This window comes from Branchiostoma floridae, chromosome 13, assembly GCF_000003815.2.
Source record: "Branchiostoma floridae strain S238N-H82 chromosome 13, Bfl_VNyyK, whole genome shotgun sequence".
NCBI lineage: Eukaryota > Metazoa > Chordata > Leptocardii > Amphioxiformes > Branchiostomatidae > Branchiostoma > Branchiostoma floridae.
In genome coordinates, this window is record NC_049991.1 from 10,548,465 (window position 1) to 10,573,067 (window position 24,603).

At 40.3% G+C, this 24,603-nt stretch overlaps 2 protein-coding genes across 3 annotated transcripts in view; both read right to left on the reverse strand.

Moving 5' to 3' along the window:
• The window catches only part of LOC118429412 (dynein beta chain, ciliary-like), a 41,128-nt gene extending 30,640 nt beyond the window's left edge, over positions 1 to 10,488 (reverse strand). Inside the window, exons 1-13 of the mRNA XM_035839894.1 lie at positions 9,865 to 10,488; positions 5,020 to 5,207; positions 4,414 to 4,603; positions 4,110 to 4,209; positions 3,628 to 3,839; positions 3,031 to 3,174; positions 2,759 to 2,848; positions 2,342 to 2,509; positions 1,888 to 2,004; positions 1,499 to 1,627; positions 801 to 940; positions 453 to 521; positions 58 to 178 (exon numbers count right to left, since the gene is read on the reverse strand). Of these exons, the coding sequence (XP_035695787.1) occupies positions 58 to 178; positions 453 to 521; positions 801 to 940; positions 1,499 to 1,627; positions 1,888 to 2,004; positions 2,342 to 2,509; positions 2,759 to 2,848; positions 3,031 to 3,174; positions 3,628 to 3,839; positions 4,110 to 4,209; positions 4,414 to 4,603; positions 5,020 to 5,207; positions 9,865 to 10,212 (2,016 nt within the window). The 5' untranslated portion in view covers positions 10,213 to 10,488. The remainder of the gene's footprint in view (positions 1 to 57; positions 179 to 452; positions 522 to 800; positions 941 to 1,498; positions 1,628 to 1,887; positions 2,005 to 2,341; positions 2,510 to 2,758; positions 2,849 to 3,030; positions 3,175 to 3,627; positions 3,840 to 4,109; positions 4,210 to 4,413; positions 4,604 to 5,019; positions 5,208 to 9,864) is intronic.
• A 1,399-nt stretch (positions 10,489 to 11,887) lies between these two features.
• LOC118429413 (ubiquitin carboxyl-terminal hydrolase 22-like) lies at positions 11,888 to 24,602 on the reverse strand. 2 transcript variants are annotated; one of them, XM_035839896.1, is made up of 14 exons: positions 24,429 to 24,602; positions 23,140 to 23,272; positions 22,492 to 22,599; positions 19,936 to 20,040; positions 19,535 to 19,707; positions 18,460 to 18,607; positions 18,120 to 18,225; positions 17,579 to 17,685; positions 17,149 to 17,212; positions 16,724 to 16,850; positions 16,071 to 16,162; positions 15,452 to 15,523; positions 14,658 to 14,807; positions 11,888 to 14,362 (listed from the first exon to the last, which is right to left on the reverse strand). In XM_035839896.1, the coding sequence occupies exons 1-14, from the start codon at positions 24,558 to 24,560 to the stop codon at positions 14,320 to 14,322; spliced, it is 1,560 nt and encodes a 519-aa protein (XP_035695789.1). In that variant the 5' UTR covers positions 24,561 to 24,602; the 3' UTR covers positions 11,888 to 14,319. The 2 variants fall into 2 exon arrangements, with proteins under 2 accessions (XP_035695789.1, XP_035695788.1); XM_035839895.1 differs by having other exon boundaries at positions 17,149 to 17,215.
• Position 24,603: the final 1 nt, after the last annotated feature.

Here is a 24,603-nt window from a genome sequence, read left to right on the forward strand (position 1 = left end):
AATGATGTCAGACATATAAACACGTAAGCATGGCGAAAGAGCGAAATTGTGTCCCACCTGTGGATCGAAGTTGACCTGGATCAGTTCTTTCTGGCGGGTCAGGAGAGGCTGTGCCAGGTTGAACTTTGACCGCTCGTCCACATTAGCTGTGAAGCCTTCGTAGCAGGATTCCTCGTACCTTTGGGAAAGAAATACGTGCTACCTTTAATGGCGTTATAATTGGACTATTGTAACTAGTACACATCCTTTAATATGCATATTAGCGTCGAACTTACAATGTGAGCTCAATTGAAGGGAGAGAAACTCATGAACCATACGTTATGTAAAACACCATAAAAATGTTGATGCTATATAAGTAATAGCTTCTATTCGGTCATTTCTATTCCTACAGATCGTACTGCAAAGTAATAGTGAACAAGGTGTAACAAACGTAGTACATGTGTATTACTTACTTGTTGAGGAGCTCTTGCATTTCCTCAAATTTCTTGAAGATTATGCCTGCGTCATCGCTTTCCATAGCCCTGCAAAACACAAAATCAGATTAAATCATTGTGGTTTTGTTAATGCGTCTGTCCGTTTGTTTGTTTATTTGCTTGTTTGTTCGTTTGTTTGTTACGTTGCTTGGTGGATTGGTTACTTGCTTCTTAAGAATACATGTACCACGAAAATATAACTGGTGTTCGCTCCATACGTTACATGTGTTGCGCTTGTCAGAATAGTCTATGGTTTTCCTGCTTGATAATTCACTACCATTAGTGATTGAATTTAAAGTGAAAATACGCTACTGTAATTGGACTTACGGGTCCTCAATGAAGCGGAAGCGCTTCATCGGTGCTCCGATCCTTTCCCGGAGTTCTCGAGCCCACTCCAGCGCGCCTGCCACAGGGGGCATGTTCTTGGTTACAGGCGGGATACCGCCGTTTGCAGCCGCTGCCGCAACCTGGAATAACACAAAAATATATTGTTTCAGAGCAAAGACGTTTTATGAAATAGTGGCATTGTGGCTCTGGCGTTGACTGTACCATTCTTCTATGAAGATACAGACAATAACGATCAATAACATGCCGTAAGTTGTACGGTTCTGACGTCAGTAGTTGGGCTAATAGTTGTTACATTATATATATTGAAGTAATGTTCTTTTCTATCTTAGCTATAGCCCATGGCTACTTCCCCTTAGCCAATGAGGAGCCCCATTTTCTATGTATATATCCACATAGTGTTGGACTATGAAAAAAGTGTGCATGAGGCTATTACATGCGAATGAGGAGAAAAAGTGTGGTGATATCAAGCAAAACTGTGGTGATATCAGAGTGAAAAATGTGAGTGCTATACGCATGTGACCAATTCTGAGACTAGAAACCCCTTGGTGGGCGGGACTCCTACTATACACTGAAATCGTGGCCCTCCTGTGGGTTAACTATTACATGTGCTCTAGATGCATATGTAATGATTGCTAATCGGATTTTAACAATCAAATAGCCATGTCTTTCTTCCTCACCTGCTCGTCATACACGACCTTCACTTCGTCCAGTTCGCGGTCGTACATCCCCAGGAGAGCCAAGTACTTGCTGCGGAAGTCTGCGCTGATGGTGGGACGTTCCAGAAGCGGGCCGAAAACCTCAACCAACTACGGGAGACAAATGAAATGGTGAGACGATAGGTTACAGACTATAGTATCACTTCCAGTCACAGTAACGTCAAAATTTGTATAGGATTCAAAGAGGGGCACCTTTTCTCTGACCTTCGCTTCATGATCGACAACATCTTTAAATAGATTTCCTATTCCTTAATATTACGGAGATGACAAAACATTTGAAGAAAAGTCGTCCAAAATGAGCTATGGTGTTTATTAGAATAGCACTCTGTTCGTATTCATGATCATCGAACCTTGAAAGCGGCCTCGATCCCGCAGCAGTCGTCAAACCCCTGGCAGGCGATGGCGCCGAGCCGCCGGTCGATGTCGTCCACTTGCTGGTTGAAATTCTCCACGTCGGCGTCGAAATCCTGGAGATACAAAGAGACACAAAGTTGCAAGAACACAGTCTTCATCAGAAAGCGACTAGAAAATCCGTGAATTCATGAATCTTGTCAGTATTTCTTTCAAATCACACCACACCCCAAAATCATTAGCAAACATAGTTGTATTATTCCAATGATTTATGAGAAGAGAACGTGTATCTCTGGCACATGTAATGGGACGTGTGCTTTACTAATCGATGTAAAAACTCAACAATGGAATCGAAGGTCCATCACAATTATAGGGATAGGCTGAAAACATAGCTATGGAGTCTTTCAAATCGCAAGGATCCCAGGATGACTAGATCTTAGTGTCCTCTCTCACCGCGTTCATGGGGTCCAGCGGGTCGTAGGTCCTTGCCCCGAACACGTTGTAGTACTCCTGGAACTCCTCGAACATCTTCTCCACCTGCGTGCTGAAGGCCTGGCCCTTGATCCCGGAGAACTCCACCTTCTCCAGCTTCATCAGCATGATTCCCGTCTCAAACAGGCCCTGTGAAGCATTACAAAAAGGGTTCAAGCTTGTTCAAGTTTGGAAATTATATAGAGACTAGACCTCTCCTTTCACTTACTTTCACAAGTCCCTGGCAAGTCTCAATAGGCAAGGGATTATTTGTTTAAAACTTTTTTTTCCATTTCCAGTACATGTTCCACATCTGCTGTTCATGCCCCGTGTTAAGGGTGTAAGCTAAGGGATCCCTCGGGAACAATACAGCACACAGATTTGGAGGATGAGGTTTACCTTTATGACTTCTATCCGCTGTACAAAGCTGTCCATCCGACTGAAGATCAGCGCGTCCGCGAACTCCCACTCTTTTGGCTCTTTGTCGTCCTGGTACAAAAGTTTGATAACGAAAAGTTCAACTTTTTAGTCAAATCTCTGAAAATAGCGTTTCATCGGCAAAGGTTTACACTAGTAGGTGACGCTTGATTTTTTATTATCTATTACTGTGTGATTTCTAGAGTATACTGAAAGAGAAGCAAAACATTGTCAAGTGTGTGCATAATAGTCACCTTAAAGTAAGTCTTGAGCTTGGCCTTGTGTGAGTGGTACTCTGTCTTGAAGGTGTGCAGCATTTTCAAGACGAGGTTGACCTTCTCCAGGGAGTCTTCCATCTCCCCCTTGAAGATTTCATCCGGACCTAGATAGGTGCGTGACTGTGTCGAAACAAATACATTATGAGTAAAACACAGAGTTCAATACATGCAGTTTCATCATCTCTATAGGAAATACCTCAATATTTATGACATGACAAAACATGTTGTTTTGCTGGTGTGTTCGCCGCGTTTATTTCCTCTTCTTCTTGTCATTTTGGCGACGCCTCAGGGGAGAGCCTAGTTTTGTCTTTTATTTTGCTGCGACGCCTCATTGGCGAACCTATGTATTATGTGCGAATAGCTTTACAAATGGCAAACTACTGTGAGAGAAGCATTCTGCATTTTTCAAAAATGTCACCTTTCGCATTATCATTGTCTTCTTCTGCAATTCTTCATTTCACTCCATAGCCTACATTGTATTTCTGGCGACGTTTAGTTAAAGCATGGCAGTATTAGACTAATATCTCTCATCTACCACCCCACACATTGCCGAAGATGAGCTTAACTCCTTACCATTTCAATGAAGAGGTTGCAGACTTCCTGCAGCATGACGACCATCCTTCCCGGCATGCAGTAGTGTTTGGAGTTGGCCCAGACCAGGCAGAGGACGTGGAACAGAGGCGGGATCATCTGCGGCAGGTCTTGACACTCCGCCTCTTCCATGTCCTCAAACATCCGCCGTAACGTCTTCAGGTGCATGTTGATGTCCACGGCTTCAGACAGGCCTGCAGAGGTTGTGACAGTGAGATCTTAGCAAATACCAATATCTTCGACATTTGTTGCACAATGCTTGACTTTCTTCTGACACAAAGGTATACACGGATCCCATTTTTGACATTTCTGTGTATCATTCGTCATACATATATTGATGCTCAACAGATAAGATGTTGTCGTAGTGTTTTCAGAAGGTTTACAGAATCATCAAATTATACAATAAATAGTATTATTACATCAACAGTCAGTGTTTTGATTCTGAGAATCTCAAAGTGCCTTACCTGCCACCACGTCCTTGAAGATGTTCTTGAAGGCAGGGAAGTAGCTGCTCTTCATCTTCTCCAAGATCCGCCCCATCTTCCGTACTCTGTTCTCCCGCAGCTAAGCATAGAAAGAACAGTGTCAGGTATTTCAATAGCACTTAATAAAACCAAGCAGTTGAAACAATCTCAATATGCCACAACGAATCTATATGGGAAGGTCTACATTGTAGTTTGACTCTGACTTAGGGAAAGTTCTTGGTCACTTGTAGTGGCAAATAGAGATCAGACCATAAAAGCACAGCGAACCGCCAAGGAAAATCACCTGATCATAGATGCACTCTAGGTTGACAGCCCGTGCCTTCCAGAAGTCCAGTTCCACATACGGTGTTGGGTTGAGTCCGTCCAGGAGCGGCTTGGCGGAGTCCCTGGACAGGACGTCCCGGATCTGGTGCGACCACTCGATCACGATGGACTCGATGGAATGCAGGAGATGCCGATCTGACGTCTCCTCTCTAGAAATAACAAACCTTTCATTTCTTTTGAATTTGAGGACAGTTAAAAACTTTGAACTCAAAACATCTTCGCCGAAAAGTAGTTACTCAAGCAACTGGGTATGATTTTGGAAACGGTTAGACGTTTCAGATAAAATTCTTTGTCAGTGACACTGAGATGTTATCTGAAACGTCTGATCGTTTCGAAAATCATATTCAGTCGCTTGAGTGTTTTTTGGTGTACCTTATTACCTGGATGTCTAACCTTCATCGACTTAAAACATCTTCGCATATCTTGGCAACTTGTGATCCTCTTTCACAATACACAAAGGGAATGCAAACTTTGTAATATCTTTAAAAGGGCAACTAAAACGATTATTCTACGTTTCATTGTACAGTAAACATTCTAAGGCATAGGTGTAATGATAAGAACGTACTTTGCTGGCTCGACCCCGTCCATGCGCTCGGCGCCTGCAGGCAGCGGCAGCAGAGTCTTGCCCTTGACCTGCCCTCCCACCACGTACACGTTACTCTTCAGGTTGTGCACGTGACGCATGACGTCCTGACACACCACGTTAGGCCAGCCGTCATGGTTCCTGTCGTTCTGCAGCATGGGGACGATAACCTGGGGAAGGGGAGGGGGCATGTCATTAGGGTTCCGTGTATGCAACCGTGTGTTGAACCTTCCCAATTAGTCATACTTTAGGAGGGAAAGAAGTACTCCATGCTTGTTCTATTTCTGTGGTATAAGATTTACTTGTCTTTTTGTTGTTTCTACAAACAAATAGATATTAATTTATAAACAGCTAATATGTCTTAAAATCAACTTTCCCTGTAAGCCCCATGCATTTAACATTTTCAGTGACTTGGTCTTTACAAGAAAGAGGGACAATCACAAACTAGCTGCTTTTTCTATTGTACAAGATTGCATTTGTATATTTGTACAAACAAATGAACATCCATCCCCAGTCGGTCGAATTCGTTGGTAAAAGCCCTGTTCTTCGGATAGCGGACTTGCTCATATATAAAATACCAATACTGCCTAAAGATATTCTGTCGAAGTACGTGATTCCGTTTTACAAGGCTTAGTATGACCGGGGCCTAACTAACAGGTGTTTATCCTACCCATTGTGCCATGTGTCAAAATGGTTTCTTTAAAGACGCATTAGGGCTTATCATTGCATTCTTTCGCACCTAATTGTTAGGGCTTGCACATGATTGAAAGGTGAGAATGTAGCTTAACATTTAGTGTGGCTTGATAAGAGTCAATCAACAGAGTGAATACCTTTTCCGCTAGGAACCTGTTAGCATTAATAATGACTTAAATGATTGTTCGAAATCCGTCAATTAAAAAACGGTAGCATCTTTATGGCGTTTCTATCACCCGTGTAGTGTAATATAAGTTAAGCTTTGAGTACGTAGTCGAAAAAGAATTATTCCTTTACAACCCAAGGTGGGGGGGGGGGGGTACTGTGAAAATTGTTCTCGTTATGTTGACAGTAGCAACCCCCATAACAACAGTCGACCGACGCTTGCTGCGATCCTGGTAACGCCACGGTCCATCATTAACAATTACCCTGGTTTAGAATGTAGTAATTACAGTAGCAGCTTTTCCATCAAACGTAAAACATTTTATTGATGCAAGAACACCTGTGCGCTTGCCATGAAACTACCATAAGTGTCTCAGAAAACTGGGCGTAACAGCTTTTGAAAGGGTACATATTTACTGTGTAATTACTATTCCTTAGGCGGGACTTTGTTATCTAATCAGCCGGTGGGTAGGGTGTAATTACTGTGCTAACGTTCAGCGCGCCTGAGACAAAATCCAATGTGGTGGAGTAAAGTCATAGCGCATGTCAATGATGTTCGTAATCATGACTGTGATGCGATATAGTTGTATGGACTGCCATAAGTTTTCTTTTAAGTCGTATAAGAGATTCATTCATAAGTCACCTACATGTGGAATATAAATCATTAGTGATAGTTGATGCCCATAGGGATTGTTTACCACTTCCACGCAAAGAGTCAAATGTCACGCTCCGCCAACCATACTGCGCCAGTTCTACATTCACAATAGCAAAAGAGTGTGAAAGGAGGCTCTTCATACCACTCTTTTTAATAAGCGGATATGCCATCCTATATGCCATCATAACGACAATTCTCTAAAGCTATGTCTTAAGTATACATCTAATATTTCTATGAATTATTTAACATCCAACAAAATTTTTCATTCCTTAAAGTGGCGAAGGATATGTATAAGCTAGACATTTTAATGTAAGCAGATCAGACGGCTTTTGTATGGTTAATCCTTTGGAAATAAAGTTGGTGAAATAAGGGGCCTGGGTCGGTCAATATTTGCCTTGTCTACCTGTTGAATACGTTGCGTGACGTACGGTTAAAACGTTCTGACATACTCTCCTATACCCCATACTAGCCTCCCTTCTTTGCTTACTGTCACCATGACACTGTTAACACTATATAGTACAGCCATGCTGGTACCAGTGGGCAAACGTCAAGGGCATGTGTGTAAATAAACCTTTGCGTGGTTGTCACCAGAAGATAAACTGTTTAGTAAAACTTCAAAGGCATAGAGAGCGACGTTTTAACAGGTGCTACTGTTGGCTTTTTCAAATGTAAGGCCTTGGAGTTAACTTGGAGGATTTTCAAGTTACACCAGGGGGTTGGTAGCAATCATAGAACAGCCAAGGTTGAAAATAACTGAAATTGATCTAGATGTTTGTTTGGTTTGGCAGTAGCTCGACAATAACCCTTCTTATCTAAGAGTAACGTGAACTTACCGGACCTTTGTTTTTCTTCTAAATTTGAATGGTCTGGTAAGGGGAGAGGACTAGGGGGCTAGTACGTGACTTGAGCACGCAGGTCCGTAGACATTTAGCCAGGAGGGAACCCAACACGGAAAGAAAGGGACTGAAAAGCCGGGGTGACTTGCAAAATCTAAGAAATAAAAACGATCAAACTTCGTCACTGGGGGGGGGGGGACTAGTTCTCTTTTAAGTTAACATAAACGCAAGGGTGGAAAACCTCGCGATGAAATCACAGCAAAGTTACCGTATTTTGTGCTTTCTTTATGCAAACACGTACTACGTAGCTATGTGTGTGGAGCGAAACTAGGCCAAAAACAAACAACGGATTTTATTAAATGCCTCAAAATCGTATGTCCACAAAGTTCAGCACGCTATACAAGGTTACCCCCACGACCAAGACGGTTTATCAATGTTTGAACATGTTTGTGTTTTTTTAAGCTTGGCTGTCAATCCTTGTTTTATAAACTACCATGCAAGTAAAATATATCTCGAGTCATTTTTGTTAAACAACCTTGAATCTTCCGATCACTCCTTGTACACACCTATTTGAAATAAACAACGGTTAACAATTTTCCCGGTGAACGAAATCTGTAAGTGGACAAGGTTTTAAATAGGTGTTTATTGATTCTATAATCGATGATTATCTTTCTTACTTGTCGTTGGGTAGTTTCGAGCTAGCTGTTTTCAAAACATGTCAGTCGTAAGCTGTTGAATGTCCCTATCTAGCCATCTATATATTTCTTAGTTCATAACGAATGTGCTAAGCTGCGGTTTTCTCCTATATATACGTGCGCCATGACAACTGGTCAGCCGTCTGAGGTAAAAAGACAGGTAAACATTGATTCTTTCTGTGCTAGATAAATACCTGGTTGGTAAACGTTCTTTGTAGTATGTTGCTCTATTTGCTATGTAATGTAATTAAAAGTGTGGGAAAAAGCAAACAAAGATCATTGAAAGAAGGTCAAATGTTAAATCTTCAACAGTCAAAACTTTCATTGAAGCTGGGTTTCTACGTGTAAATAGTATGATAAAGTGCCCTGCGGCCAAAGGATAATCAAACGGCAATTAAAGATGTTTTGTGCACAGTTTAGCCCTAAGCGGGGCAGGGGAAAAAAACGAAAACAACATGGGATCTGTAATTGTAGAATTTGGCCTAATTATGAACAATGACGACTGTGGTAAACAACTCTAAATGTAGGACATCCCGGATAGATGAGACACTGGAAAACATGTTGTGTGACAGTGATTCAAAACATCAACAACCAGGTGTCCATATCGGCCCCCTCTTGGTCGCGATGACCTCACTTGGGATTGTAACAGCCAAGCTAGCTGGGTCGAAAACATCATTAGATTTATATCTATTTTACCGCCAAGGCAGCTTAGAGGCCAATGTTCGCATTTATAACACAAAAATAGCCCCCGCCCGCCTCAACATTGTTCGAATCTAGCAAAACATCTTTAAACTTGCATCTATTTTACCACCAAGGTAGCGAAAAGGGTCGACAGCTCATTTATAACTCTCGGCTCCCAGTCATGTACGCTGTAGTGTTGACAGAATCTTGGCAGAGTTGGTGGGTTTACAACCGCTACACCTATTCTCTGGACGTTTCTTTAATTGTAGTTTCAACATAGAAACAATCGCTGTCCACAAACACAGTCTGAAAGCACCGCCAACCATTTTGTGGGCGTGCGTGTGTCGGGGGACAACAGTGGCGACCTTCCAATAAAAGGGCACACTTGTTTTGCAACAATGTGCACTGGCGTCTTACAGTTTTCATAAGTACGCTGTTGCTAATCAAATGTTTCAGACACAAGGCATGGTAGGCATGGAAATAGTTGATCTGAAGACATGCCTTTTAAATCACGTTCAGGCGGACCTTGTTCATATAACGTTTCGTATGTTAACAGGGGCTTCTTCATGTGAAGATGTGTTTTTAAAATAACTACCTAACCTTTTTATACACTATAAAATAGCAAGGGGCCACAACCAACGATTCGCGTTAAATTGAAGCTTAATGGTTATGCGCAGTCATAAAGATTTTTTTGGTACTATATGTTCCTGAGTACTGTTTAAGTGGTATTATATTGCGTGTCCGCCAAATTTTGTGTTGTTTTGAAAGACCAGTCAACCATATAATCTATGCCCTAAACATACCCATCTTTTGATGACGCATAGTGTGTCATTCGATAACACAGACCGTCATATTTACTAACATAACTGTCTCCTGTAGAAACGTCACAAACACGTGTATCATCTTACGTACGAAAAAACAACGATTTACCGTTGTTTTATTCGTCCTAATAGTCCACGTTGAGGGCAGGTACTTGAACGGTAGTGAGTGGGTTGGTATAAGTGTATTAAGTAAAAATATAACAAAGGGGCTTTTAATTCCGCAAATATCATAACATGAACAAACACTGCTACTAACTCAATGTCATTAAAGGCAGAGAACTTACGTCATCGACCAATGCCGAGAGTTGGTCCAGTGGTGAGTAGGACAGGTCTCCTATGTACAGGTCTGTTCGGAGGCCCTCCGTCCCCTTGATCGCTTCCTTCCTTTTCTTGATGAAGTACACGGCTTTCCCCTTCAGACTGGTGGGCATCTCGTTGGTAACACTCAGTGTCCCGGCGGCGTTGGCCAACACGAACAGATGAGTGTTCTCCGCCTTGTCGAAAAACTCGTGAAGCATGATCCTGGTCTCCTCCTGCCCGTAACATTTTGCCCACTTTTCCGGCTTCTGTTTGAAAGTTTTCAGGGCGTACTCACTAATAAACTCCACACGACCGTCCGTAGCTTCCCCCATGGTGAATCTCTTCTGTTTTACTGACCAATCTTCGCGTAGAAATCCTTACAAACGGGTTGTTCTCTTTCCTCTGATGTTTACTCCCTTCCCCTGTCAGCCATAGTTTATAGAATGATAAAGTCCAGTCAGTTTATTCGCCCGCGGCACTGTTTACTTTGTTTCCCAAACAAAGTGTTGTCTAGGGTTTCACCTGGATGGACGTGTCAATGGGTTAGTCTTACTTTCCATACATACCTGTTACGACACCTGACACGGAGCGATGGCCAGTCACAAAGGCATGGCCGTTGTTTGTGAGAACACGAGCGACTTAGCTTTCACTGACCGGTTTTGTTAGTGTAAATCGTCCCCGTCAACCGGCCATAGAGCGATGTGTCGTTTGAAGGTCCGTCGCCATGGCAACGGTGGGCAGGTCACGTTGACTTGGTGTGCCTGCCGTTACCTGGAGTTGGATCGTGTGTCGCAGTAGGCTCAAGATGACTAATTTGGATTAGTAGCGACGGGCGCAGTAGGGGGTCCTGAGTACGTGACCGAGGTGGAAGTAAGGGAACCATATTAAGGTACAAGGTCCGGAGAGCACAGGTGTCCTCGACTCAAGGAGAAGAAGGAAAGTGTTTCTATTCGCGACTTCCGATTACACAATTGCGCCAGAAGTCCAACATCTTTTTACACATTTGGTAAAACTATCAGAAAGTGAGCTGTGAAAGGCATATCTTTTGTCAGGACATATCTTTACTCATAGTCATGGTAAATATACAGTATATCATAACAATTCTAACGTAAACAGCACGCTTAAACTCAGGTAAACGACACCGATCCTAGGTGGGAAATGGGTGACTTTTCCTCAAGCGATGACAATCTGTCATGGTGGCTTTAACATGAAGTGGCTGCAATAACAACAAAAGGACGAACAATTGACAGTGGTATTTTCCCTAACCTCCAGACAAACATACCGCAGCAGCATAATCCTCCCAAAGTTCGTCGCAAGCAATGACTGATGCCAGGACCACAAAAAAATCATTCAAGAGAGACAGATAACAAAGGTGTAGACCAAAATGACATTGTCATTGACAAACTATCGTGGCTTGGGCCTATAAATACCCCCAAGAACTTGGCCAAGCACCCCTACTCCTTTCTATAAGTGCAAGGGCATGACGCCTTAAACGGGATGCTTCACGTTCCCTTCCAAGGACGTTTTGCGTTCAAAAGTTGACGGATGTTTAAACAAACAAGTTATTTGCTCTTCTCGAATAGTGACAGGTGTTCTTTGAGATACATGTAGGTGTACCCTGACTAAAATCGCGCTCCTAGCGGCCGGCCCAACAGTTGCCTCTCTCTGGGAGGGGGTCATTAATCCCAGTCAGAGAGAGATTGCGTAAACAAAGTACATGTAGGTGTGGTAAAAATGTACTGGGGCAAAAGAAGACGGTCTTGTAAGCGCAACGCCACCTTGTGGACTGAAAGCTACTTGCAACGGAGCGCCACCACGCATGTAGTGGTGAAACTGCAGGGGAGCCATCCTTCACTTTTCATCACAACTCGTGTCTCGCGTGCACTACTGAGGTGACGTTTCAGTTAGTTTCACCACTACTGATTTGGCGATATTAACAATCTACTTTAATCAATCTACAATAATCAATCTTTAAGTACAGTCAAGACACATTATAAAGTCCAGGAATGATAAAGGAAATGCGTTTATTGCAAAATGACTTTTCTACTATAAACATCTCATAGTCAAGATATGGCAAAATCTCTTGTTTTTACATGCTGTTGCACATAATAATTCTGTTTTAAGTATCTCAGCCATCTCAATGGACGCACAAAACAATACTTCGGGACAGGCCGTTTGTCACATATGCACAACTAGCAAGGCTCACTATAATCCCTAGTGCAAGAGATCTTCAGATACAATGGAATGCACACATATATGCAACTCATATAGTCAGCGTAAGTTTGGTCCAAAAATAGGATTTGCAAGTATATAAGAAACAAATTCAGTTGTAATCTTAAAGTACAAAAAAGAAACTTTTCTGAATGAAAAAAAAAATACAAAATATATTGGCAAGCTGTGACTTGATAGTCTCACTGACATCTTTCTGTACTTTTACTCCAGTCATAAGATGCAACATGTGGACATTGATGATCTAAATGATTTATACAACGTGTGGAAGACGGAACAACAAGGATGCACACAAGGGATAGGTAGGCTTGCCAGCTGAATGTCTTCTGATATTAGTAGCAGAAAGTGCCGTGTGCACTGACATGCTACTCCTCCTGACTTGTACATAGATCCCTGCAGTAATTCTTGTATTATGTCATAGCAGCATGTAAATGTTCTCCCAACATTTACTCCTTCTGAGGGTGAGCCGGGATCCAAAGTAATGGTAAACACTTGGTGCCCTACAACTCCAGAGTCATGTGCCTTTTAACACTCATTTCAACATTTTCCATTTTTGTCAGGTACATGGATGTTGTAACTGATACAGGGGAAACATATTTCAGCCTTTTGAGTAGTTTCATGTCATCAGAAAAACAGGTCACATCATCTAATCTTATTAACCCACCATTCCAATGCTTTTGAAACCTTACCCTACAACAGGTTTCACAGAAGCCTTGAAGTCAATTTTTTCTGGCACAAAGAGACTCATATTTGTTACTCTTCAGGGCTTGTTTGAGTCTTATGCCTCTTTTTTCTATTTTCTTTCTATCAAACTAAGGTCCCAAAAGCACTGGCACTGTGAGCTATTCAACCATTACGTAGCATTTGTAAGGGTTTAATCTTCTACCAAATTGCTGCTTACCATATCACTTTGTTACTTTACTGGCAGCAGAAATTGCAACTATACATTTTCATCATTTTTTAACACATGATCACAGACAGTAACCCACTCTATTGGATTTGCCTTTCTTCAGGATGTATTACAGATGTGACTCATCCATAGGATGATTTTGTTGTTGTATGAAGTCACAGCAACACTTTATCAGAGGGTTTCTTCTCATTTAACATTGCAAACTTGATATGGCACGATATTCAGGGTACGTCTGTCTTTTGCAATGAAAGAAGCAGAGTGGTACAATACTACAAAGGCAGCAAAAAAAGAGGACCTTGAAACAGGGAAACAAATGGACACGTCAAAACTAGACAAATGTTCATTTGACAAGATTGAGAAAAAAACAGGTGGCAGGAAAATCCTCAAACTACAGACACACATTTGGCAAGTTGTCTTTGGTAGTGTTGGATATGTCGTGGAAAAAAATACCTTTAGAAACACTGTCAAAGACTTGGCTAAGAGAAACAGAGAAGGGATCCACCCCTGAGGTATCACCAAAAATGGCCCTGAACAGAATCCATTATTCTTCTGTGTGTAACCATAGTACCCCTGATTTGTGACGGTAAGGCCACAGCAGTAGTCATATCTACTAATTCTCTATCATCTCACTATTGTTAAGAATTGTTCTTCTATCTTTTCTATTATCATTAGTTTCAGCTGTATAAAGTTGGCTTGTTTTAAAAAAAAAGAATGTGCATTGTTTCTGCAGTGTTTGGTTCAAAACAAAAGTGGAAACGTCTGTTATTACAATTCCAGTGCCATGATTGCATTTGTAACTTTCCCAAAAATTGTCTCTCAAAAGACCCTCTGCTGCTTCCAATAGAATGTAGAAGAGGAACGAATATTTCAGGACAGTAACACAGCAGTAAGGAATTGTGCGGATCAGCTTGCTCATTTCTTGTATGTTAAACTTACAGCACCACCAAAGATGACATGCACAACTGAGGTGCAACAATACAGTACTCACTTTAACATCAGGACTATTTCTTTCAGTTAGCAGAGCAGAGAGACAGAGCAGGTTTATACTAAATGCAACTCTTATCAAATCTTTAAAGTTACGTCTGGCCTCAAGTAATTTCATTGATGACAAGAAATTTATAAATCTCTGCACTAATATTCAGCAGATATTTCCCCAAGATGGTCATGGATCACAAAAAGAAAAGATGGTCACAAAAAGAGATGAAAAGAAAGAAAGAAAAACTTAAGGTGTGTTGATGGTGCAAAAGACATTGGACAGTTCCTGTTGGTACATCAGCCTTTGGCATCAGTGGGTCATAGGTCACTCATACTCCACCAGCTGCTTGTGATAGAACAGAAGGTACCTGGGTGGAAACAAGAGAACATGTCTGTCAGTTTAACTGTACCAACTTTTACTCACAAAGTCCTCTTGTGAAGCTAATCTATCTGAAAAAAAGCATGCTAGACTAGTTTTGGAGAAGCTACCATACCAGATCATACTGTAAAGAGACATCACGTATGGAAAAAAAAATGTCGAGTGATACTAAATCATCTCCAGTTGCTTCAGTAACTATAATATGCCGTACATCTTGTTGTATCTGTAAGCTATAGTAAGGAATCTTAACAGAATCTTAAATAGAACAGAACATGCCACCTTACCCTTCACTATTGACTACATCTGCAACGGTGGCCTTGGTGATAATATCGTCCTCGCAGCGGAACCACTGGTCGCGGTGCTGGCGGATGAAGCACGTGTAGTGGCCAGAGTCTATGGAACCTCGGTGGTTTACAACAGCAAACAAGGAATATCTACAACAGGAAAACAAGAGCTTCTGATGACTCTGAAATTGTAGGGGACTTCTTTATTCCTTTCGAACAATGCATCATAATGTTTCCTAGTACTTGTATCAATGCTTAAGTATGTAACACAGGGTATTCGACATGACCCAAGTGACCAGCTTGACCATGGATGAGCTGCCCCTGGTTGGATTGTGACCTAGGGTTATACAGAGTATACAACATTGTATTTTTTTACATGTCATATGTCCCAAGAAAAAACAGTTCAAAGCAAAATTAAGCCAAAAATTGAGAAACTTCTATGTCGGCAAGGGCTGTCTCCAGGACCCACCCTGAAATTTGCTTGATGGGACGGAAAAAATCTAACATCTGACTCTGGTATTCAAATTTTCGACAGCGGTAACATGTGAAGTGCCTTCTGATTATTCTATGGAAGCCAGTGGGATACAAAAGTTGAATCCCATGGGATACCTCTAAATACATACCTGTCCAGAACACCTGTACTGAATATTATCACAGCCCAGGTAAGACATAAATCATAGGTACATATATGTCATGATGTAACAACTGTGATGTACCATATTTACACACAAACATACTAAAGTGGTTCTACTGCTCTTTCTTTCTGTCAAACAGAAGAAAAAGGTTGCACTCACCTGTTTTCGTTACTAGCTGGTGTAGGGCACATCTCCCCTGGGGATATACTGAATGTGTCCAGACCGTTTCGTCTGGAGATAGAAAGATAGATGCTGACATCAATGCTATTTCCCAAACAAACTCACGTATCATCCACACAAATACAACATATTGTACTTTTTCTTCGGCAAATGAACAATGCGTCATGATGTGTGGTACCTTGATTTATACTTCCATTACACTTACAACACGACAGGCAATACCTTGTCTATTATCAACTGTTATCACAACATTGAAGTAGAATAACAGACTTTTATACCCTTTGTTTCTTCTGTATGTTGTTAATATTTTCACCATCTGCCATTGTAAGTGCCAGTGAAATCAAATTCAATACTTGTCTTATATACAACATCTATCTAGTAGACATAATTCTAAATAATATGCTCTTTGAGGGACAAATTAGCAATGAATGGTGATGACACAGAAAGGCCTCCTCAGGACTTTCTCCTATTCTAGGAGTTCCTTCTATGAGGTCAACAAAGAAGCCACAGTAAATTATCAATTCAAGATTACATAATAAGGTATTTTCATAAGAGGAACCTTTGCATCATGCAGAGGGATTCACAATGACAACCTTACCTATGGGCCATGAATGGAGTCAAGTCTAGTTCCACAGGGAAGGACACAAATGTGCTGATCTTCCGTCTGAACTTAGTGGAGTGTTCAAATCTCTGTTGGAAAGAAAGTAAGGTCAGTAAGGCAAGAGTCACTTTGGCTTAAGTACTACAGGTCCAAGCAAAATATATAAATCAAGAAAATATACAACACAAGGCTTCTCTATACTGTAAACCTTACATCTTTTGCAGAGGTTCTATTTTTTAAGTTTTGCACCAACCTTACCAACCTATACATTGCAAATTTGTGACACTGCCAAGATGTGCATAGCACATTGCTACTGTACTACAAAATTCCATCAACTACAAGTTTAAAACATTGCAAAAATCTCTTATTTTCCCTTCTACTGCGGGATATAACCACATGAGTTTACACAATGGCTCATGTCATTTTTCAAGTCTGAATACATAACTAAGGGCCAATACAGCATGCTATTGACAAGAAACTTCTATCATCAATATGTAGCCAACATAGCTGTTCATAAACATGCTACTAATATTAATAATCATAACTCTACAGCTCGAATATTTGTACATCATTGCAGATAAAAAAAATTAGGTTGATGCTTTATAACAGTGCTGTTGGATTGAGGAACCAGTCTTAAGTCTGTCGGATACCTTAAGGTGAAAGCAGGCTACAACAGGTAGCTTCTTCATGGTGAGCTGCTTAGTGGACTCCTGGTAGCTGTGGCAGTGACTACACTTGATCTTGGCACTGGAGCCTAGATGCTCAGGCCGAGTAAATCTGAAACAACAACAGTCAAGGTTCAACTTTCAGTCTTCATTCTATTTTTTTTTAAATGGATATACAGGAAATAAATGGGTATTAGAATTTCATTTTGCCCTTTTCCTAAAATGAAGACAAGAAAAATAGACAAGGAAAAAGTTCAGAACATTTACTATTTACACAGAGATCAAAGACAAAAGTCAAAATAACAATACCCTGGACTCAATGTTATACACTTGAATCATAAGTACTACAGGAGAAGATATGCCACATCATGCATTGCAGACAACATTATATCTTGTGTTGAAAATCCTACCTTTTCAAGCAATCTGTCAATGAGGTAGATGTGTAGGAGATACCATTTGTAATGGCACTAGCACCTGCTACCAACAAGAGAAAAACAGACATAAATGGCAATGATCCAGATTTCGATTATCAACAGCCTTGAACTAGATATTGTATGTGGTTTTAGTTTGACAATAATACATGATTCAATAGAAAGTCATTGCAGTGTCTTTGCCCTACAAGCACTAAAATGTTTCAATCCACAGACAAATGTAGGTACTTGTTTCAGACCATCAAAAAATGTTCTTGTGTTATGTATCTGTTCAGTTCCTGATGCAATTTTTCCTGAAATGGTTGCCAGACTTTGTGACGTGTGTCTAACATGCATCATCATATAGAGTTACGTATGAAAAAGAAAGACCCTTTTTCAAAACATTACAGAATGACGAACTCTTGCATACCCGTCAGAAACCCTGCAGTCAGTATATCCTGAGAGTCTGCCTGCGCTATACTGGTTCCCAAGTCCAGGGAGATGTCCCAGAATGGGTCCACTGTTGTTGATACACCTCTGTCAACACAGAAATGACATGTATTTTCAACAATCAAGGAACTTGATAGAATCATAGCACATGTATATAAAAGAGAAATGCTTATGAGCTAGTTAAAGTTGTTAGTTAAAGTCCTTCCTGCAACAGATGGTGAATAGGGTGGCACCCATCTCCATTCCAGTACCCCTGGGCCACACAGCTTTGTGCAATCACAAGTCCAATAGACTAGACTAGTCCGCTGGTAGGTGTGTGTGTTCAACTTCCATACTCTTTCCCGAACAATGAGTGCTAAGCAGAGAAAGCAGCATGTTCAATTTTGGTATGACTTCAATATGACACGGCCGGGAATCAAACTCACGAAATCTACCACTCAGCCGCCATTGCACCAGCTACGGAGCTATAGTCTTAAGTAAGTGTAGTTACAGTTGACATTTTGAATGCACAAAACACTTACAGGCATGCCTGACATGTCACATCTGACTGAAGACCTCCAGTGAAGACCTGGTCTATGATACAGTTGCAGTGGTGGGGGTTGTGGTGGTTTGAGTAGTCTGTGTCACCTGTAATAAAAAAAAATACATCAACATTGGCAAATTATGATAGTATGAGTGGAGACATGTAAGGAGATAGGAAGAAGTACCAGTGTAAGAAATGGTAGTAGCTTGGAGTAGCTGGATAAGAAGGACAAATGTGAACAAATTCTAGAAGAAAGGAAAAGGAAAAACAAACAACTGGAGATATAGGCAAAGGTGATTCAGTATATTGGGGAAAATTCATGATGAGCTGTCTAGTACCTTTACAATGTCTATGTAGAACATCTAGGGCAGCGATGAAGAACTCATGTGCGTCTTGTTGTTCATAACCTGCCAGGTGCCGTGCATGTGTCCACACCAGGTGCAGCAGCTTGAATGGAACATGGGGGGAGCGACAACCTGAGTAAAACTGGGGGAAGGAGGAGGGGGAAAGAAAGACAAGTTAAAGGAAGGTTACAAACACTCAGTTCAGCTAGTACATTTTGTAGTACATACATGTACCAGTAGCACTACTCACATTGTTAAGCTAAATGAAGATATCAGTTTCATAAAAGAACAGCTATAAGACAATCTTGCTAGACCTGTCATTTATCATTTGCCAAACATTCATTACAAACACCACATACATCACATGCTGTCTTCCTGACATTCCAAGACAGCAAAATGATAAACCAAGGCAATAACGACACTCATTACAATGTTCAACATTGCCAAATTGTCATTGCCTGTAGATAATTCAGCAATAGTGCTGTGATCTTTTATTGCTGATGATGCCATCTGCCGTCACATCCAATTTTCATTCCAATTTGGCATTATAAAATCAAACCGAATGGGAAAAACCTTTCTGAATCCAAACTGTCTAACGTGTCATAAATTTTTTTTACTAGATTCTCTTATTTGGGTATGTGGCACTGGACAACATGCATTCTTTACTTACCTACATGAGACAAGATTGTGATTTATTTCTGCTTAGGCCTTGGACAATTAATGTTGTGTTTTAGATGTAGCTCCTTTAAAAAGCAGTGTCGTTGTGTATGGACTCTTGCACTCTTTTTTTCTTTCTAGATATGCCTGAAATGATCCAACATGTGGTATGCCAACACTAAGTAAAAGGACCTAAGTTTGGTAATCTGTTTACATCCCTTTTTCTATTGCAACAGAAATAAGGACATGTATGAAAATGTTTCTATGTTTTCACCAATTGGATATCAGAACCAAAATCGTATTCCCTTGCATCAGTCGAAAAAAAAGGCTAGGGTCAGCAGGGTTTTGCAACAATTTGTTAGGTGACCAGAAACACCATTTTTTCTTAGACCTTATAGCCTTAGACCCATACCTCCTGAAAGAGCCTGGACATCTCACAGACAAGACAGTGGTTCTGACTCTGCATCATCAGACACTCGTGCTTGTCTGACAGGAAGAAGTCGCGCAGGAAAGGCGTGTGCATCAGGGCTTGTACTATGCAGTTCATGAAGCAGGTATTGCCTAGGTTGATCAGGCCACGTAAACCTGGACATAGTCAACAACAGACAAATTAGGTGTAAAATAAACATGAATACTCACATGTGCAGTCATAGTCATAATAAACCAAATACTATGTATCTGCAAACTACATTTTGTATTTAGAAATGTAGAACTTATTCCTTGCATGCACGCTTACAGCAGAGAAACATCAAGTCCTAAAAGCTAAAAACTTTGTATTTTGAAATGGAGTCAGCGAGTACTGAAAAAGCTGACCTATTGTAGAGTTGTGTGTGATCTTCCTTCTCTTAGGGTTGTGTTGTAGCAGGTTGAGCTCATTGGATGATGGCTGCCATGCTACAGTACCATTGGCATGAGTACCTTGAAAATATACAAAACATAAACTTAATTGGAACCTAAATATAATAAATACAACTGCTATTGTGCTAAAAAACAAAAGTTAAATTGCATCAATATATTGTAGCCAGGAACCTGGATTATGCCACATTAGATCATGTTGGTATAAATTATGTTAAAAAGTAGTGTGACACTAGTATTAAAATTCTGTCGTCATAGGACTTGATCATAACTTATATAATAATATAACAGAAAACATTTCAGGCCAACACCAATTATCCTAAAGTGAATTAGAATACAGGACAGGTACTAAACCATAAGTATACTGAGATTTCTGATAGATATTCTACATCAATAAATAACACATCATTATATCATACAGTATTGAGTCAATGGCAAGGTCATCTGGAACTTGTGCTTTCATATATTCAGGTCTTCCTCAAAAGGCTGCACATATCCAATTAAATCAGTGCAGGAGACAATGGTACAAATCATACATTGTGACCTTCATCTTCAATTAAGATTATGAAAGAGAACTGCTAATTAATATTACGCCCAGCTCTGTGATATTAAAAGAGCACACTTCAGTTATATTTGATCCATCTCAGCATACAATACATGCAGTGGAATTATTATTCCAGGCAGGGAGTCTTGAAGGACATACAAAAAGGTTGACAGAAGGCCTTGTGCTGAATATTTTGTGTATACAAAAAATTCATGCACAAGAATGTAACACATATTTGACTTTAGTAACTCATGCTTCTTAACAAATTAGGATTGTTTTGACAGATAAAACAGGTAATTTAGAGGGCTAATATTCCCTGGAAAAACCATGCTGTTATTAAGCAGGATGCTCTAAACGCAAGATACTCAAAGATTCTTCAACAAGTGGCACAAAATGGTTTCCTCCACTTCAACACAAGGCCCCCTAAATATATAGCTAATTAATATGTACTTCACATGACTGCCATTGATTGTGACTATTATACAGTCAAAACATAATATAGAAAATGTCATTTGTCACAAATATCTTATTCATAGATGCTACAGCAGTACAGGGATAATCACGACTGGCATACAGTGATTTTAATAAGGGCCAATAAAGCATTCTGTCAAGTCCAACAGGTCAAAATGCAATCTATACTACAAAATTGATATAACTACTCATCATTCACAGACTACCTAAATCCTATTTCTACTTATTAATATTAGTGGACACATAGCTAGTTTATTACCTTCTGGGAAAATATCACAAATGGTAGCAGATACATTCTCAAAATAAATTACAGACATTGTATTATATCTATCAGATTATCTTATCATGTTCATCCATATCTGTCTCTACAGTAGAAGTTGTTATCATCGTGGTCTAAACATCACTGGTCAATCTAACCATGGAAACGTCAGGCTGTTCATGAAACCTTAATACATGTAGGAAGGTAATTTAATCATTCTGACATTTCAGAGACTCCATCAGAAGAAACATGTCCATGTCATCTGCTCTTAGCGTTTCAGCCACCTGTTAACACTTGTTACAGCTCTACACAGGCCCTGAGTACTGATATATCATATAGCACACATTTCACCAGTCAGGCTTCATTTGAAGGGTATCAAAATTCTATCCCACCATCAACTCAGCTCAGGGGAAATTTCCACACCATGAATATTGAGATGTGAGTGGATGGGTCTGTTATTGCAATTCATGGCCTCATCTCCATGTAATGTCACTCATTTGGAACCTTCCTCTTAGGATTCTAAACCTACAGTACCTCAAGTAAAACCATCTTGTAATTGATGCATCTGGGTCATGTGCACCTGCATGCAAGACATATTGCACTTCTATCCTCCAGGCGTTAATTATCCCAAAATAGCTTCATTAATATGCTAGTAATGACATGTACGTCTGAATCTGGCCCAGATTCCATAATTGCAACAGGTCTTTGCTAAGTAACTCTCATGTCATTATGCAGCTACATGCACCACACTTATACAGTAGGCCAGATGAAATGCTACTGGTGATTGTAGCTATAACATATTCAATTGGTGGAAAATTTGCCATGAATATGAAGATATATATAATAGGTTTCTAATAAGAAGAGTATGGACAGACAGTCATGGATTGCACAAAAATAAAATATATACCATAAGGAAATTTCTGGTAAGATATGCATAGATATAATTAACCACTCAATTTCTGGTAAGATAAGCATAGATATAATTAACCACTCATAACATGTAAATTTACACAGTAGCAGTTCTTAGTGCAAAATGAAGCTATTCAGATGCACAATCTTAGTAACAGGATACAAAAGCTGCATCATATACTTGATGCTTGTTTGTTAACGTATGCGTATTTGAATTACATGTACCTATGTCTATAAACATGATTCTCTCTTCATAATACTGCTAGTTTCATGTTTATATGAAGTAGTGTTTTATAATATGTCTATGAACATGATTGTTTTTTTTTCATACCTTGTGTTGCCCTGTATTTCTCCTCGTGTATGACTTTATTGACATCTTCGTCATAAACATAGTCTCCACATGTCCCACATAGTAGCACCCCATAGGAAAGGTCTAAAGCTGTGGGACAATACAGCATAAATATCACATCAACACATGGCAAACTGCAATTCTAGAAACATGGCAGTTCATGTGTTACATGCTCCATATGAATAAAACCGTCATTCCAATGAGTACAGACTATTAGTGGCAGTTAACGTTTATGACGGTTAGACATCCAGGTAAGCAATATTCAATTACAATGCAATCTCTACAACTAGATAAAAAACGGATATTTACTTCCGGACGTTTCGAGTGACATCCATCACTCTTCTGCAGCGTCACTAGAATGAACTAGCACAACAATTCCATACAAGTACAGCTAACTGGTTTAACCACTTAATCATTAGGATCAATGCAAAAAGTTACTCAAATGTAAATCATGTTAGCATACTGTAGTTTCCTATGGTCAGTATGCAAGTGCTGTATACAAGCCTGAATACAAACAATTTTATGAAATTCAAAAAAAGTTGCAAGTTTCTACAATGTTACAAATATAAAATTATCATCATAAAGAGATTTCTTCCAGATGAATATGAAGTAGTAAGGGAAGACACAAACCTAAGTGATGTCTATGAGATTTGGCATGTTCCTGGATGTGTTGGTTGCCATAACAACCAAAGTACACACAATCTAGACAGCAATGCAGCCGGTCAGCAGTAGTCGCACAGTCGTGACATATGCAGGACTGGGCCTGGGAAGGAAAAAACACAAAATACTCTATTTAACTGCCAAATAACTGTTGTCTTCTACTAATACGGGACAGATACATTTTCACAAGTTCATACCCAACAGTGTTAATGTATATGACAATCTATAATAAAGCTCCATTTTGTATGTACTACTGTATATTCTTATCTTGAAAATGGTCGTCATCTTCTTCCTGTACATAGAAAGAGAAGAAGCAACAAACAATAGCACAGGTTACATACCGATTCTAATCAAATTTAACAAAACAGACATGAACAAAGTTGACACTAAAAACTCAAAGAGGTATTGAAAGAAACATTTTCTGTTTCATATTTGTTGCTGATGAACATATTGACCCCTGAAGAGATGCAACCAATCAACACACAATGCACAGCTGCTCCCTTCACCTGGCCTTGTCATGGACTTTTGAGACAATGGACCTGATTGGCTGCATCAATGTACCAGCTGTATATTCTTCTTGCAGAAATAACTTCCATACACAACACATTTCGCACTTCATCATTTTGTCTATTGATCTATTGCAAAATTCCTAACAGTTTATATGCTGTTAAAGCAAAACTCTCTTGCCTTAGATGCAGAGTAGGTAGCAATGACAGCACTGCCACTGTGCCAGTAGTTTGACATGTGGCCACACGACAAAACTTGTCTTAATTATGCTACCTTGAAAACATGCAACATCAAAATCATTTGCCCATGTTGCATACTTTCCAAAACTGTACAAAGCGAAGGGCTAATATTAGACATGTTGGTAACCGTTGACATTGCGCGCATAATTTTCAAATTCCCTTTTGAAAAAAAAATCACCTGTCACAAATGTTCAATTTGTGAATTGCGAGACTTTGCAATGAACATTTATACAACAGTCAGTCTGGAGAGTTGAAATAACTTTTCATTGTCCCCGAACTTCCTTTGTTGTAAGTAAAATATCCCGTCGGTAACAACAGCGCGCGAGGAGTTGTCACGCCCTATTGTTCACCTGTCATTTGTCGTTTGACACTTTTGAGCGCTCTTTGTTAATCCAATCATCAATTGCACCCTATTTCCTGAGATTGGGAGACCCCTCGTCATATTTCCTGCATTGCTATATCGGGGTAATAGGAAGTGCGTGGCGCGCGAGGCAACGGGAAACGGTAACGCACCTTCAGGCGGCGAGCGCGGGGAGACCTGCAGTAGACGAAGTTGGAGAGGATGATCCGAAAGGTGTCCAACCCGCGCGACTCCTTCAACGCCACCACGTGCGGACACGACGAGCCGCCGGCGCGGGTGCCCATTCCGACCGACCGCCTCGTTACGAGTCCGGAGGACACCCTTTCG

Coding starts and splice junctions, on each gene's coding strand:
- LOC118429413 (XM_035839895.1), bottom strand. CDS start 24,560: ATGGGCACCCGCGCCGGCGGCTCGTCGTGTCCGCACGTGGTGGCGTTG. Junction 17,686..18,119: donor GTGACATGTCAGGCATGCCT/GTAAGTGTTTTG, acceptor CTGTGTTGACAG/AGGTGTATCAACAACAGTGG. Junction 15,524..16,070: donor ACTCCATTCATGGCCCATAG/GTAAGGTTGTCA, acceptor TTCTATCTCCAG/ACGAAACGGTCTGGACACAT.